Source organism: Homalodisca vitripennis, chromosome 4 (assembly GCF_021130785.1).
Source record: "Homalodisca vitripennis isolate AUS2020 chromosome 4, UT_GWSS_2.1, whole genome shotgun sequence".
Taxonomy (NCBI): Eukaryota; Metazoa; Arthropoda; class Insecta; order Hemiptera; family Cicadellidae; genus Homalodisca; species Homalodisca vitripennis.
In genome coordinates, this window is record NC_060210.1 from 146,830,067 (window position 1) to 146,848,782 (window position 18,716).

General features: G+C 35.6%; 1 protein-coding gene across 1 annotated transcript in view; it reads right to left on the minus strand.

The window, feature by feature from the left end:
• Positions 1-6,774: 6,774 nt before the first annotated feature.
• The window catches only part of LOC124360272 (serine/threonine-protein kinase BCK1/SLK1/SSP31), a 34,939-nt gene continuing 22,997 nt past the window's right edge, over positions 6,775-18,716 (minus strand). Inside the window, exons 4-8 of the mRNA XM_046813729.1 lie at positions 16,725-16,873; positions 15,407-15,573; positions 14,405-14,595; positions 11,707-12,030; positions 6,775-8,844 (exon numbers count right to left, since the gene is read on the minus strand). Coding sequence (XP_046669685.1) covers positions 8,785-8,844; positions 11,707-12,030; positions 14,405-14,595; positions 15,407-15,573; positions 16,725-16,873 — 891 coding nt within the window. The 3' untranslated portion in view covers positions 6,775-8,784. The remainder of the gene's footprint in view (positions 8,845-11,706; positions 12,031-14,404; positions 14,596-15,406; positions 15,574-16,724; positions 16,874-18,716) is intronic.

Here is an 18,716-nt window from a genome sequence, read left to right on the forward strand (position 1 = left end):
TTAAATATTTCAAGAAACAAAGAATTAAAACCGAACTATTTTTAAAACTATACTCTTTACCACAAATGTGTGTCAAATATTTTAATTTGTCGAAACATCAATATTTTGATATTTTACAATTACAATTACTCTCGACAAATTATCATTGTGAAATTGAAGATGGAAATATAACAAATGAAACGCTGTAACATGTAATACTTTTACCTATCTTGTACAAAAATGTGGTCTTAATCGGATCTCAAGTAGGCTATAAGTTATGAATGTACAAAACTGCAGTTTGGTTGAAAGTTATAATTTGTTTTGTAGCCTATGTCTAAACGCAGAATTAAACAAACTATCTTTCAATAGAACTCCAGTTATTGTAGCTCTGCTATTTAGTCTGTAGTTGACGATCAAACCCAGGTATTTCTACGTTTTGATCCTCGAGTAAAGAATCCTCGCGGAAACAGTTGTGACGTCACTACTCAATTTTCTACATTTTTTGCCGCCCGGAGCAAACGAAACCCCCTACCCCACTCTAACTGCGGCCTTATGTGTTACACATATGAATTGCTTTGCTTCAAATTACTGAATTTATTTAATAAATATGCCAACGATTATTCTCAACTGCAAAATGTACGTATAGTCTAGCGTTCGAATCTCAGCTGATACTCACTGGTCAATTCAAACCTATCTATTCTATTATTATATAACTGTGTCATACATTTGTTTAATAAATAGTCTTTAAGAAGCTATTGCAGCTGTAATAAAATATGTTACCACTTGAAATGTTGTGGTGCTTCCTAGTGTGTACTCTTTAGCGACAAAAACAGTGATCTGATCACTTTCTGTTAAACCGCAATTTCCATATGGAAATAAAAGGTTTATTCTCTTTCTTCACGATGTCTAGCTTTGTGTTATATACTTGCACTAGTATGACAAATTCTTCATACATTGTCATTAAATATTGTAATTATCAGATGATGGTAAAATATAATGTCGTGAATTTATTCGGTTTGTTTAACAAGAATACACTGATCACGTCAATACACCCAAGCCAACCACCGTTAATTAAGGGTGGGCCAACCCGACAGCTTTATCGCAGATCACTGACCATCGTATAAGTGTACATTACTCCTGCCCCATATCACTTCATCCTACAATCTCTAAACTACTCAAGAGACTTCTTCTTTACAGAATATCTCCCTACCTGGATGACTTTATCCGGCTAGAACAGTTTGGATTTAGACGTGATCATTCGACGTCATAGCAATTAGTTCCAATTGGTTAATTGCATGTTAGTCGATAATGTCAATTGTAACCTGTGCTCTATTGCAGTTTTTCTAGTCGTCAGCAAAGCGTTTGACAGGTTCTGGCATGAGGGACAAGCTGGCTGAATCATTAGTTCCTCCTTCTATTGTTGATCTCCTCGGCTGCTATCTCACGGGGCGGACATTCCGCATTTGTGTGGGTGGTGAGCTGTCGACGGAGAGACCGATAGAGGCTGGCGTCCCTCAGGGCAGCGTGCTAGGACCAGTGCTGTACCTCGTTTACACTAAAGACATGTCACTGGTACCTGTGTCTGTACGCGAACGATGCTGTTTTTGCAGGAGCTTTCAGCCGACGCGAGCCGCTGACGTCATGCAGCAACAGATGGACTTATTCTCGCCTTGGCTTCAAAAATAGTGCATCTCCATCAACACGGAGAAGAGCACAGCTTTTTGCTTCAGGAAGCATCGAAGAAGGCTACAGACTCTCGCACCCGTCACACTGGACGATGAGCCGAATGCATGGAAGCCACATGCAAAATATCTCAGAGTAATCCTTGAGTCCAAACTAAATTTCGGACTTAACAGGCCCAGACCCAAGAAGAAATTGCAAGAAGCACAGCAGGGAAGTTCTTCGAGACGGCAGCAGCTTCGAAACATCCACAGATAGCGGCCATCGCAGCGGCGCGGCGTACAGAGGCCCGGACGTCTACAGGCGACGCCCAACCACCCTCCTGGACGACCCTCAGTAAAAAAACTACGACCGGAGTGATCCTACGAGCCCGACTAGGGATGTAATTGACTTATCCTCTTAAATGTGCATTTGTATCAGGCAACTACTGTACCTAAATTAGTTATGTTTCATAGCTTCTACAGTCAGTGGACCTATGGTCTAGGTGCTGTACGGCCACGAAAGGGCGTGGAACAGAGTGGTTTAGTGGATAAAAATTCTACATAACTGGGACGCCAGTACCTTTTCAAGGTTCCCTCTGTTTAACAAAAAAGTGTACACTAGACAGCAAAAATCTCAAACGTTAGCAGCGGGAATCGAACCCGCGACTCCAAGGTCAACTCCCGCGCCCGAGAGTAGCACCATAGACCAAGCGGACTTCCTGATATGCGTTGGACGTACAAATAGTTAACTTGCAATTTCGCTTTACTCTGAGTCTCAATAAATCATCTGTCTTAACACCGCTAGTTATGTTTGGTTGGCGTGTAACGTCCGTCAAACCATCTTAAAGGATCGAGTCGAGACTTCAGTATTGGCTTTATTTCCAAGATTAAACATGCACTAACGTTTGGGGTTATTGCCTTGAGGCCAACGCCGGAGGTAAAGAGAATTGTGGCGACGCTGGCAAGTATCCAAAGGATGGCTTGCTTGACTATCACCAGAGTAATTCCAAAGTGCCCCGGGCGCTGCTTCGGACTACTCTCTTAAACTGCTCCATTGGACATTGTTATTCAGACTGTGGTCAGAAGTGTTTATTGCCTTCATCGAGCAGAATATTGGTCTATCTCGGACTGGAGCAGTGAGCTTTGTCAATTAGCATGGTGATTCAGAGAGATGTCTTGCACACGATCTCTGATCATATACCTCAAAAATTTCCTTCCACAATTTGTTCAAGGTTGTTAAACTTCTAGGGACTCCTGATCGGAGGGAAGGAAACTTCTTCCATCAGTTTACTGATGGCTTTCAAACAGAAAGTTGCTGAAATTGCGGTGGTGACACCATGTAGGGAACTGGTGGTCCTCATCCCATAGCTTTGCAGGTAGAAGTCATATCTATAATGGAGTGCGCTCATGAGAATCTTACTCTACATTATAGGAACAAGACAATCAGAATTTTCACAGATAGCCAGGCAGCATTGTTCTCTTATGCCTGACTCCAAACTTGGATTATCAGGTTGTTGTCCTTCAGCAGAACCAGCACTATCACTGTTTGTTGGGTTTCTGATTATAACAGGGCCTTTAGGAACAGAAGGGCTGTTTTGGGTAAACCAGCCCAAATTGGCGGTTAATGTAACAGGGCCTCCACCGTTCTGTGGAATGTCTATGTTGAATCCTCCAGGACAGTTTTGGGGTTCAAATGAACGTGTAAGGTGGAGATTGCATTAAAGTCTAAGGATGGCTAAGCTGTCTCTAGTCATCTTCCCACAAGGTAGTGTGGGATCATGTAGATCTCTCCTTTGAAAGATAGCTGTTTTCTCAAGACATAGGTCTAATTATGGGATATGGGCATCTGAAGAAACATCTTCATAGAGCCAACAACCAACAAAGTAGGTGAATTTTCCCAGGAGGATTCGATTGGTTGTTTTCTGAATCTCCTGAACTTGTACACTAGTAGGCTTTATAATAACTTCTGGAGATCATTTTGATTGGACAGTATTGAAGCTCAAAGCAGGTAAAGAGGGTGCCTAGAATGGTGCAGTAGTCTTTAACCATTCTCCTCAGGCTACAATTATTTCTCTTGGGTCATCTCGGTTTTGAACAAAATATTTTAAAACTATCCTTAAAAAATCCATTTTAGAATGTTCTAATAGCTTTATTAACTCAGCAGTATAATTCCAAAAGAAAAATATCTATACTGATTTATTAAATATGTATTATTCAATAATATGATACATCAACATCTATTGCAGTGGTTAAATACCTGTATCATGCTAATCAGCATAAAAAGAGCAGTTCATTTTATTTCAGAACAAAACAATTATTTATAAATCAATTTAGAACAACAGATAATACAAGATAGTAAAAGTAATAATAAAATATGACTTACTTCTTATAATAGCTTGATGAATGAAGATAAAACAGTATTAGTTAAATATTATGAATTCATTTCCATTACTGCACGAGGCTGATGATCTGTCTGACTGGAGAATCCTGTGAAACCACAAATCTACTACAAAGGATTGTTGGATAGATGCAAGATGTGAGGAAGCAAAAAATTAGTATACTGGCTCACCTTGTTGCCATATTTACATGTCTCCATGGCTATTCATTTGGTTTCTTGGAAATCCACTCAACCTGGAGATGACATGACCAGAAATCTTTATATTGTCATGTAAGACATCTAATTAATTTCCTCATCATTGATGCAAAATCTGCCATGTACTCCGACTTTTCATTGTTTTAATTATTTTTAGATTTATTCCTGACTGCTTAACCAGCCAGTAGAACCTAAGTTAGAGAGAAAAAAAAAACAGTGTCACACACATATTCCGAGCAACCCAATGTTCAGGAGTGGAACATCGCTAACTATTAATATTGAGATACCATAGTAGGGATAAATTGATTGATGGGTTTAGTTTACTGCAGAGAATGATTATTAGAATGGATGGAACTCTGTGTTAAAAGGTTTTAGCAAACGTGAGAAAGTGCCCTCTTTCGTCAATTCTGGCTGGTAGAGGTAGGAATTGAATCTGACCTTCCATGGTGGCATGCCTGAGATAGTAACTGTCTCATGACGACTGTTCCATGGGATCTTGACTTGTGACACCTCCAATCCCTCAGCCATTCCTGTCATTCCGGAAGCCATCCAGAAAACCTTATTGGCTTCTTGTCCTAGTGAATATAACATTTTAAATCCTTCAGTTTTGCAGCGGCTGGTAATATTGAATTAAAATATATTTCCTTTTCTTTCAAATAAGCCCATAAATCAATGTTAGGTTTTATTGAGATTCCTTTACAAAGAAAGCCAGAAAAGAGGTAGAGAATATTTCACCTTAGAACTCTATTCAGCTGTTCCAGAATATTTTGTGACAGAAAACCCATATTTACTGAGCTATAATGTATGTATTTTGCTATATAATGCAAACTGAACTGAAATAAGAAAGTTGGTTTTGAATTAAACAGGGTTGATTTAATCAAAACAAATTATAGTATTTTTGTTATTTATTTATAAGTACAAAAAATGTATTAAGATTAAAGAATAAACTTGTAAAATAATTAAAGAATGAAACTAATCAAACATATTTTTAACATTAAATAAAAATCCTAAGCAAAACAATTAGTTGAAATTCTGGCTCAGTCAGAAGGAGGTAAAACTTGTGACAACTGAAATATTACTAATTTATTGTCTTGGGTTCTGCTTGTAATCAAAAATAGTTTGATACAAAACATTGTTCATTACAATATTTTAAGTTAATGTTATAAGCATTCTGAACTCTTTTTTTCTCTAGGTTCAAAAATCATGGGTTGAGGATTTTTTTGAACGGTCATCATATTAAAATGAAATGGCATATCAAGCTGGCCGAGCTTAGTCATGATAGTTACAAGATACATTTTTGTATCATGTTTCAACTTGTTTGGGCTTTTTTTAGTTATTGCTTCCACAAGCCATGTTACATAATTATTACATAAATAAAGGTAAAGGTAAATATATATATATATATATATATATATATATATATATATATATATCCACCTTCCACACTCTTTAGAATGTGGAGGGTGGTTTTGGGTTCTAAGTGTCATGTTTGGTGAAGTTCTATAATGAAGACAATAAACAAAATCCACCTAACAAGAATTATTACCCTGTTTATTCTTTAAATTAATTTGATTATTAATAGTTATGATATTTGGTAAATCACTTATTATCGTAACTTCAATTATTGGAAACAGCTTGAGAAGTAATGGAAACATTTCCAGTAGCCTTAAACTGATAAGCTATGGATAGAACAAATAATTTGGCAACCCGCTATATTATATTACAGTTATATAACTAAAAAACAAAATATTTATTGTGGAGGCTGTTAATAGAGTACAATACCTCAACCAGGCTGATGTTTACAAAAATAAGCAATAAAATACCTCCTCAATACCAAACAAGCTTTCAAGAGCTGCATGCCTAGTCATATCTGTTCCATCAGTAGATGAGTCACTATCCTTCAATCAGCTACACATACCTGTCCCCCACAGTGCTGTCACCATTCCTACCTCATCTCATCTTGGAATGTCAATGCTCCACTCGCCAACCCTGCTGGGAACAGCAAAACCCATTTCCCCATTTTCACTCGGTCTTGTCTTACAGTGGCAAATTCAATGTCGTTTACTCTTGGCTCTGATTTTTCTAGAGCAAATGAGGTTATTGTTGATTGTATAATGTTCTGTAATATATCTTTTTCTGTACAAATTATTATATAATACAGTAATGTTATAATTTGAGTATACCAATGTACATTTCAGGAAGTTCTTTGAATCAATATAATCTCGTACTATCAGAAATTTTGGTTATTTGAAATATGCCCAGCCCGTATTATTTCCAATAATCAAAGTTTACCTGTATTTAACTTAAACTAGAACCATAGTGTAAATTAAATTCAGACCTTTGTAATTAAAAAATGTGGAAATGTTATCTTGAAGTCAACAATCGTATGCCTTAAAAGCCACGTTAATGCCTGCAGCAAACTTACTTAGACAAAGACCCAGGTTAGGTCTGGTCTGCAGTGTACTTTTGACACAATTCCAACAGAATATTTTTCTATAATAATATGGTTTGAAGCTATAAGAGAACAAATGTTAAATTACGTAAACTTTAGCAAAACATTTTATTTTGGCAGAAATCCCATTCAACACTATAACACAATCGCACATAAGGTAAGGTTTTTTTGGATTCATCTCCCTTCATTTCATACCTTGTAGATAACCTTAGTACCTGCTTAGAAATGATTTCATCTTTCAGAGCACACAGTACTGGCAGTGTCAGTAGTTCTTTGTTATTAATTTTGTACACTCTAATTACCTACAAATAAATAATTACTATAATGTTATAAAGTTATATTTTATATTAATAAAATAATACAATTATTGCATACATTTCAATTTATAAATATACAACAAAACTATTACACTTACAAAATAAACTAATTATAAAAAATAAAACACACGTTAAACTTTTCTGAGATTATAATAGAAATAATTTAACTATGATATTAAAATTCTGGTGGCAAATTCTGAATAATGCATACGTCAAGATATTTGATACATAAATAAGTTTGACATTATAAAACATTCAGTCTTACACATGCTTTCCTTATTGAAATTTCTTTATAGAATGTTAATTAAAACATGTGGTGTCTTTGTTTTCATTTTGCCTTTTTTGTATATAAAAATATAGCCAGTTATGTATATAACTTTTGAGATATAAAATATAAGTGCATTAAGAAGGACATTCAAAATTTTTTGGATATAGTTTATCTTGTTGTCCTACTCATAAAAATCATATATTCTAATTTGTATTAAATGTTTATTCCTATATAATATATTACAGTAACATAACAGGGATTAAATTTTTTAACTACATAAACACACATGCTTTAATTTGGTATATAAAAATTAAAATAAATAAACATAGAGATAAAACTAGTAGTTAGTACAAACACTTTTCTTTTTTTTCATTTTTTTTGAGGAGTCACCTGACGATGAAACTTTTGGTTCTGAAAGGCCATGTCCAAAAGTTAAAAATATTGTAAAAGTGTTGTTTTACTAAATACTAGTTTTACATTTTTCCAATTACTCCAAGAGACTTCAATAACCATAGATGTTTATTTATTTTAATTTTTCAATAAACCATTCTTCCATAGAGATAGAGAGAAGTTTCAAAGAGATTTTACAAAAATTTAATTATTTAGGATTTTTGAATGATTAAGGTTCAACTCTGTATATCCCTTTTTTAATTTGTTTTCTTACATTGCTGAATCAAGACTGTAAATTACTGATACGTAATCATCACCAACTCAACAACTTTTAGTTGTTTTGGTAATATATTATGCAATACCCTACCCATTCCAGTTCAAACTTGATCTAAGCTAAACTAAGCTATGATGAATAGAATTTGCAGCAATAACAGTCTGATGATGAATTCCTTGTGTGATTGCCATATGTGGCAATCTATTGCCTTAACGCATCAGGGTTGGGAATAATTGGTATTTGAATATAAGAATTAAATACAAAAAGAGAGAATCTTCTGATAAGCCTAATAGTAATAGAAGATCAGATATTATTGATCTGAATGAAAGACACATACATATGTATTATATTTTACGTATTTTGTATGTTCTGAAATATATTCTTAGAATAGACATTTCAAACTCATGTATAGAAAATTAATACTTGATCTTTGTCTTAACATGTAATTGAGTAAAGATATTACAGAACGGATAGGAACAGTAGCAATTTAAATGCAATGTAAGATTTACACAAGTCTTTTACTGTAATGGTTTACAGACATAATTTAGATATTAATATTTTAACTTAATTTAGTTGTTAAAATGACAACTTATGTTATTTTTAATTTGCATGGTTAAAATATATATTTGAAATTGTACAATGTTTTTAATTGACAGATTGTATTCATATAAGAACTGAGCCTAAATACCTTAACCTAAATACGAGCGTATAAATATTTGTTTTAATGTACACTATAATACAACAGCTAAGCTAAAATAAAATATATGCTCTGCTTACAGTATTCAATGATACTGAAAATACTCAGGACAAAGAGAGTGAAAGAATCTTTCTGTAACAGTTGCTCCTTCACTCAGTCCGTAGTACCCTCGCTGGTCTTAGTGTCATGGTTTGACTTCACGTCAGGAAACAACTGAAAACAGACAATAAAGTTATTTTAGATAAAAATAATTTCTAGAACCAATAATCCCAAAACAAGAATATCTTAAATAATTTGCTAAATTTGTAATGTTATTTTAATTTTTGAAGTATGTTTTTATTTTTTAAACAAAACAGGCTACATGTTCTAATTTTTGAGCATCTGAGTGATTATGCAAATTTGTGTTAGGTAAACAAAAATTGAAATCAAACTTATAAAAAGAACAGCAGGAAGGTTGGTAATAGACATAAAGGTGTTCCCTTTTCTTTTAGCCATAACAGAGTTATTGAATACTGGCATTATTGAACTCATGACTTTTTAACGCTTTGACTAGTAATCCCGCGATGAAGGTGGGAGTGCGTTACATGCCACCTGCAGTAACCCCAATAGCCACGCAGGAAGCACTATGACGCTAAACAATTTTCACAATAATGTTTAGTGATGTTTAGTGATCTCTTTCCTGAATATGAATACGATCTAGCAGAATCTTTCTAATAGTTCCTGCCATCAACATAAGATTACAGTTACTCTTTTCTTGATCTCTTTTCAGTTTAAATTTATCCTCATATGACTGTCTTCAATCAGTTCTTCCAAATAATAACCTGATTCTATTTCTGTATGAGTAAAATTTTGTTGTTATATTACATAGTATAATTATGTAACCTAATTTTTACGTTATCTGCTGACCAGATAGTTTGTAAACGTTTTGTTGTTTTGCCATGAATAAATAAATTTGAGTGTTACAGAGAAAAAACCCACTAGTCAAGTGGGTAAACAAATGGAATTGATTTTTTTTAGCATATTTGTTTTAGTATGTTATTTTACTAGTGAAATTTCACTTTAACAAGTTCACTGTGCATGGGACGTAACTGTTTTATGGTGATATTGGGGAGAATGCACATGGATGTCTCATGTCCAATCATCACCACTGTATACATTACTGTATTTCAGTCTGAGTTTGGGCTCTGTAGAGTAGTAGTGGGATGAACCCAGGTGAAAAAACCGATTCACCCAGTTTTTGCTAGCCATCTGATGCACCTAGTTCTTTTTCTTATGATTAAGAGAATTCACCTGAACTGAACTGCATGAACACAAACATTGAATCAATGGATCCGGGCAGTACAACTGACTCAGAACGGAACAGAGAAAACCTGAATACAACCGAACTGAGCTTGAAACTGAGAGTGAGAGAGATGAGAGTTTCACCCATTTCCTAACGGATAGCGCTCCTAGCGGAGCCTACAACAAATCTACTTACCTACTGCATCACCAATATCCCTCGCATTCAAGCTCTTTTAACTGCAGTTCAAGTTGTTATTTCTGTTGACTACTTGTAGAGTGAGTTCCGTACTTTGTGTAAACGTCCAATTCACTAGGGGTTTTATAGTCTGTGTAAACTTTGTGGTATTGTGTTTAGAACTAAGTTATGTCTCCTAAACATTCCCAGATATGGTAGTTTTATACAAAAAAAGACAGTACAGTAGCAGTGTAAAAAGCAAATTAGTTTCCATGGTCCGACCGAAAATTAATGGATCATTTAAGAAGGAAACACCACCAGTGCCTTAATATGTACTTGATGACTGAATTCTTAGAATTGGGTGTAAGTGTATTAAGCAAGAAGACATGGTGAGGCCCATTTAGGTTGTGCAGCACACACCCTCAATTTAGTGGTGTCCAATGTTTTTTATACCAAAGATTTATAAACTCTGTCTTTGTTAAATAAAAAATGTAAATAAATTGTTACTTCCTCTTAAAGTAGTACCATTGCTGCATCAAAACTAGTTGAGTGCGAAGAGCAATTAGGAAAAATCCCTCTTAAATCATAACAGGAGGTGTCAATTCTATGGAACTCCACCTTCATAATGATGCAATGGCTAGTGCAAGTGAAGGATGCACTAATTATGTCACCATCATATGTAAGCTGTAACGAGTGTTTGAAGCTGGATGAATGGGAAATCCTTGCAGACTGCATACAATTACTAATTGAAGAGATGTCAATTCGCGTGATCATCCCATCAACAGCTATTGGCCGCCAGTTGCAAATGTCACCCCTTGACACAATGCCAAAGAGGATGGACTCCATAACGAAACAGACTAAAAGAGGTATCTGTGCAAAAGCCACTATTGTTGACTCCAGATTTAAAAAATATGGATTTGGGCAAGCTACTACCGCATCAGCAGCTGCAGAACAGCTTATCTCTGAAGTTCTTCGAGAACAATCTCATTTATGGATAGTGTCATTGTTGAAAACGGATTCATTCAGCAATCATCGGAAGGGTCATCTGAAGCAGTGAAGAAAAAAATTTGGAAACATTTTCTATATGATAGAGAAAGACTCGCCGCAGTTAGCAGCTCTACACCTTCAGCTAGGGAAGACATGAGGATTTATTTGTCTCAACGCCTCATCGATATGAAGCATAACAACACTACACCCTTTATGTATTGGAAAAGATACGAGGAATCGATGAAAGGACTAACCAGTATTGCTTGTAAAGACCTCTGTGTTCCAGCCACTTCAGTACCTTCAGGGCGGGTATTTTCTAAAGCAGGTGAATATATTCCAAATTCTGCTACTGTACTGTCTTTTACTGTAACTTTTACAAGAGTTTTTCCTTGGTCAGTGAACATTTGCGAAAAATATATCTCGAACTGGGACTCTGTATCAACTGTTGTTGTGAAGTAGGCTAAAGATATTATTGTTACTAAGAGAAAAGATGAGCCAGTTGTGACATACCTATCTACTGATTTTCACTATTACATGATTATCATGGAGTTGTGTACCTCCACCAAACTGTACACTTCAGAAAAGTAATTAAACTGAAACTTGTGGTGCCTATATGAATGTTATATACTTACATGTGACACCCTGAGCCACCAATCTGGCGGCAGGATGGCCAGCAGCTGGCGGCCTATGTGGTTGGTGTCGCAGGTGGCGTGATATTGAAGGCTGAGCAGTTCTGCGACGGTGGGCCGTTGTTTGGGATCTCGGTGGAAGCAGGACCGCAGAGCCTGAGCCAGCACAACCGGAGCTCCGACGTCAGGGAACTCGATCTCGTGGTTGGGATCCGCTATCGCCTGCAGCTTGCCCCATGTATTGGTGATGTGTGAGAATGGTGTCTTGCCGTACACCAAGTTGTATAAGATACACCCCAGTGACCACACGTCTGATTTGTATGTGATCTATAAAAACATAACAAATTATAACAGGTGAAGAAAGGCACAGAAATTTGACAAAAATATTCTAAGATCTGTAAAATTAAACAAAGCAGTACTGTATTGACCAATATAACAATTCATTATTTTTTGTATTTTTAATTTTTTTTACAATGAAGGATTGATAACTAACCTAACACATACCTGTAGACTACAAACCATGTTAAAATAAACCAGTGTGTTATGACATGCATCAGTTAGAAATCACAACAAACCTATTTTGAATCACGTATAAGCAAACTACATAAAAAAAGTACACTTAGTAAAACTAACACATTATTATAAACTGAAATAAAGCACACAAGTCACATTAATCAACCAGTGAAAAATGAGTTCAGTTCAGGTCGTAATAAATAATGTTTATTTTATAAAGTGCATATTTTAAAAATAGTGTACATGAAGCTGATTCATAATAGGCTTTAGCAATACCCAGCTGCTACATGTTTTAATCCATTAGCATGATATGTTTTGTTCACTTTAACTTAGTTTATAGTGTATGTGATAGGTTAGTTATTTATTTGAGAAGAGATCAAATTGTTGATTGAAACATATTATTACTGATTTTGTTACACTTAATGATGCTAAATCTCCGTAAAAACTAATTAAAATTTAAATTATTGATTTTAGGTAACATGTTTTATGAAACATACAATCTCTATATTGTATTCAGTGTTGTGTAGTACACCAGTTTAATTTCTTCCTTTGTTCATACCACACCCGTCCTGCTGTATTATGTCATTTGTGACCTTCCGGTACAAGTTTTTCAAGTTTTGTAATTGAAAGTTTTAGTACTTGCACATTTATAAGTTGATATTTTTTATTTTACATAAAAACAACAAGTTTTAAAAAAACAATGGCCAGTTTAGGAACACATGGCCTTAAATTTAAAGTACAAACAAAATGTATATATTGAAAGCCTAATTTTGGAATAAATGTCATCAAACAAAATATATATTAAACCAGTTTTCCAAGCTGTGAATTACTAAATTAAAACTAGCTAAATGCACAGGTTACCTATCATTGCATCTATTAAAATATCACATATGATGAAATTTTAAAATATGACATTTTGGATAATATTTATTAAAACATCTCTCAAACAAGTAACTTTAAATACTTGTGGTTTAGTTCATAAATAAATCTATTTTCTAATTTGATCTCCTTTCTCGGATGTACAGAATATAAACTTTCAAAACATAACATATATACCAACCCAACAAACTTTTAAATGTTGAAAGCAGGAAACAAGTGACCACAGCAAGTTGGAGTTGGCCACAAAGTACACAAGAACATCACCTCAGTAATAATTGAATTTGGGAATCTTATAAAATACTTAATTACACCTTTATTATGTGCTTAATTTGTCACAATTTTTTACTTAGATAGTTGTGTACTCGTTTTGGTATCACTATCAAAGAATCGAGTATCGGAATCGACCCATCCCTAGTTGATATCAATTCATTAGTTACTATTAGTCTATTAATTGATAATACTTTTTAATTAACAGATGCTCTTAGCTAGTAACAATGAACTACCTCATTCAATTATCATAGTAATCACGTTAAATCTTCTTGTACATTTCAATCATGAAGCTGCACATGAATGCTCTTGTTTGTAGTGGTACATTATTTAAGGGCAATCGTTCCTGTTTGTTCTAGACCTTACTTCAATCACAACCAATGCTCCAAATGTAAAATTTCATGCATACAATTTTTCTCACAGACCAACAAAGATAAACTTAATTTTAATTTTTTACTTAATAGCAACTAAATGATGTTTTAAAAACAAATTACTGATAAAACATTTTATATAGAAAATTTGCTTATTTATCAAAATACAACCAAACCCAACATATTATACAGATTTCAGAAATGCATAATAATATGTATTTTGTAAATATTATATTATATGGCTTAAAACTATTTTCACACTTTTGTATGAATATATTGTAAATTACTAATACTAATAATTAACTGATATCAATACCATGAAATAATTACTTCCAAGAAAAAGAATACAGTGATTTTGTAACAAATACTATTTGGGACAGCTTTGTAGCTACCAGCTATCCTAAGAGGAAACTAAAAAAAGAAAACATAAAAATCCCAATATTAATGGGAATTCAACTTCTTGTAATTTGCAATATACAGATTCTATCTCAATCGGATAGTATTCACTTTTTCTCAATTATATACTGTAATCTGAGCATATTTAATGGATCAGATACTCATCAACCTTTGAAAACAAATATCCAGCCACTACCATTCCAAGGGTTAATGTACACTTTATGGCAGCATCATGCTATATAGTAATTTTTAAGCTAATAACACTGTGACATTACCTTGAAACCTTTGCTAGTGTTGCTGGTGTTCCGGATGGCCTCAGGACTCATGTAATTCCACGTGCCTGTGGTGACCTCCTTGACCACACTGGTCATGTCTCCTTGTGATGAAGCGATGCCAAAATCTATCAGCTTCAGTCTACCAGACACCAGCAGAAAGTTAGCAGGTTTCAGATCCGAGTGGATGATACCTGCAGATTAATATAAACGCTTTAACAATGCTACATTTCACATACGGCTAGTTGATAATTGAGAATGAAATTGCAAGAAATAGTTGATGACAGAATAACACAACTAATACAGTGTAACTAACTGATCTGGCATAAGGCAAAACTCTGAATAAGTGGTATATTTTGTCATCCTGATCAAGGCCATAACATATCAGAAGCTAAGAGTACAAAAAGTCCTGCAAATACAATATAGAAAGTATTGTAAATATATTTGGAATGTATTGTAAATATATTTGGAAAGTATTGTAAATATATTTGGAATGTATTGTAAATATATTTGGAATGTATTTTCTAAGTAAATGAGAACATAAACAATAATTTACTTTTTATATAAAATATCTATGTGCAATTTATTTTTAAGTATTATTTAATACTTAATACATCCTCCTTTTTTCTTGTTAAGTGTTTGGACATTCAACCACTGAATCAAGAAGACTTACAAATCTTTATTTCATCAAGAACAGCGCAAATATATTTTATTTAGTTTAAATGTCTAGTTTTTTCAACCTTTTTTGACAATTTGGTATGTTAAAAGGATTTTAATTTTTCCTGGCTACTTAGTTAATTTATAGTGCAAGGTGATATTAAAATATTTCATTGAGTATATTATAACAGAACTGTTAACATGAAGGAAACAGGATTTTTAACATGGTTTGACATAGATCCTAACCTTTACGTGGTGATACAGGACAGCATTTGAGCTGAAATTTTTATTGATCCTTGGGAATTTGAATTTTTGTAATACAAGAGGAGAGAAAGGACACAGGTTTACCTTGATTATGGATGTCTCTGACAGCAGTAAGTATCTCAGTCCAGTAGTATATGATCATGGACATGGAAATCTTTGTAGTTTTCGATATATCTCTTATTAGCTGTGACAAGTCTGTATCGCCTTTCTCCATCACAACATACAACATTTTGTATTCTTGACTGTACTCACTGAAATAAAGATATATTAGTTAATTATTTGCAGTAATGTAAAAGATAAATAATAACCTTTTTAGAGCCAGAAGTACTTTAAAAAATTACTCCAATATAAAACATAATATCAAGTGAAAGAAAAAAAATAAATTAAATACAAAAATAAAAAGTTTCGGTTAATATTTCAATAACTTTATAAGTTATGTTGTTTTTTACAATGCAACATTTTCACTTTTTGTGGTTTTTCACACAAAATTCATACTAAACATCTAATTAATGTTACATAATTGCTATTAATATTTAGTTCTTGTAATTTGGTACATTATGATTAATTACAGGATATTTCTCATTTCAGTTATCATATAACTATAATTTCATTATTAGAATATAATGACAATGAAAATTAAATCATTATTTCAGAAATACATATTGTAATAAAAAAGATAATGAACAAATTATAGAAACTAATATAAATTATAGTGAAAATGTATAAATATTTATTATTTTAACATTTAAAAGTCTGTGATCATTGTAATATATGAAATGTAAAAAGCATTCCAAAAATATGTATAAAATTAATACAAAATATTAAAGTGTTTTATGTTAAAGAATTTAGTGTCTCATATTAATTTAATATATAACCATTAAATAATTAGGAAACATACTGTTTCAAGATATATATTCACATTCCGTTATAAGAAGTAGTCACTTCTGTCAGTCAGTCCACGATTGCCTTTCCATTTTTATTTTTTGTTTTAATTTTGAATTAATAAGTTCCTCACTGTTAATTATTTTATTTTTCAATTTTTATGATAATTCCAGACGTTTCAAGTAATTTTGGTGAATTTGTCTAAGACGACAAGAGATTTTTAAACTGGGCTCCACATTAAAATTATAAGTTACTGTATCTTCCTTAATCCATTAGTGAGTTTTAATGAAATTTTGAAATTTCTGTATTAATTAGGGATGACAGAAAAACTTTAAGGCCACCCTTGGTTATCCTCTCAACCCTGAAAAATGTACACACTTTTCAATGTAAACCTGCACTTTCGTTTAGTGGACACAAATAAATGGTTTCTGGAATAAAGAATCTTCAGTACTTTTCCACAACTAGTATACAATGTTATGGATAGAATGTAGCTACTGTATATGATTAAAAATTAACATACTAGTCAAACATCCTTATAACACTGGCACAGCCCTGAAGTTTAGAGAGAAGATCTATCTCATTTAGGTAACCATCAGCAATAGTGCGATCCACCATAGACAGGTCCACACACTTGACTGCCATCAACTTTGAGCTCCTGGGGTCCAGTACCTATAGACATTATCATATTATCATTATCATATGTTATTTTCATTATTGCATGTACCAACAAAGACTGTAGAAGACAATAAAGAATTGAAACGATCCTACGAAAATAAGGGAGTACAGTAGAGCGTCGATGGGGTCTACGAGACGGGCTGACCTTAGTTCGGGTGAATCCCAAATGAACTGGGAAAGTACCTCTCCAGGGGCGGCACCGCCAAGGTGTCGCTCAAGACCGAAGGGGGATCCGAATCCAACCATCTAACCAATGGTTGGGCTCGGATAAACGCTATTTAGCGTCCTGCGTGAGGTGGCCCTGCTGTCAACAAAACCTCAGGATCTAGAGTAGTGCCTCGATTGTGCACTCCGCGCAGTAGTGGTGCCAGTCCGGGTCCACCTGGAATCGCACCACACACAAAAACTTGTTTTTTACTGAGGGCACCCCAATCCTACGGTGTGAGGCGACCCATGCCTAAGGGATGCATGGCGCAGGGGTTGTGCGTCGTAAACGGAGCCCTTGGGGGTTGGGCGCCCCCCCAAGTGTAAATAGCCTTACCTGGTCATGCGGGGCTCTGGCTGGGTGGACCGTTATTTCCTCGGTACTCGTGGGACCTTTTATGGATTCTTTCAACAAAAACACCAACAGATTTAGATCTGGAGGAACTGCAACGGGCAGTTGCATCCGGCACCCAGGCCTTGGATGTATCTGCCTGTTCTTCTAGCGCTACCACCATCGACGACGATGTAGTACTCGATGATGCTAGCGGAAGGGTTGAGTCCATGGACACAGACACTGGAGCATGTGTAATGGACTACAACCTTAAGCTCCCCTTTAAACTGCGCAAGCGTTGGGCGATGGAGCAGAAGAAGGCCGACGGCACCTGGCTTCCGGACAGTCAATGGAGGAGGCATATGGGCAAGATGTCGGCCAATGAAAGAAGGAAGTTGAGGAAGCAGAGGGAGGCAGCACCGGAGGCAACTGCAGGTGCGGTCTCTACTCCTAGTGGGAAAAGAGGGCGCTCGGGCGGTTCTTCAGCGGAAAAACCCCTGCCGAAGAGGCGCCCGACCGCACCTCCTGAGCAAGCAGCGCATGCGACGAGTACCAATCCCTCAACGGAGGAGGGATTGGGAGAAACATTCAGGGAGGTTCTGACGGGACATAAGCTAGTCTTGGTCCCTGCGAACTTTCCTGAGAGGCGCCTCTCAGAGGAGGAGGCTATGGAGCTTCGGGGGCGCATTCTCGACGAGGTACTCTCAGCAGAGGGTGTGTGCCTGCAGTTCAAGAGGTGTTTCCCGGAAAGGGGGGCTCTCGTCATGCTATGTGGCAGTGACGAGACCAGGGATTGGCTGCGGGGTCTGGCTCCGGGGCTGGGGATCGGTGGCCCTGGGGGAATAGGGGTGATCTGTGGGGACTACAAAGACCTCATAAGATCTACCAAGGTCTTCCTAAGGGTTGATGGTCCCATGGCCAAGAAGGACTCCTCGACCATTCTCAAAGCCATAAACAAACCGAATGCTGGGATCTCTGTGTCGGACTGGAGGGTTGTTGGAGATGTCCACACGGGAGATTCCAGAACTCTTGTAATTTTAATGGATGAACAATCTTCAGCCACTCTTAAGGGGAGGGGCTGGAGGGTGTTCATTGGTGTGGAGCAGGTCCGGCTGAGGGCGCGGGGTGGGGCGGCTGATCATGGGGATCAAGGTTCTTCAGATCAACCTGCAGCACAATAAGGCTGCCTCGGCTGTATTCTGAAGACGCTTCCTGTCGGAAGATTTCCACGTGGCTCTGATACAGGAACCTTGGATCAGCAAGGGAAAAATATCAGGGGTTTCAATGACAGGGGTGAAAATA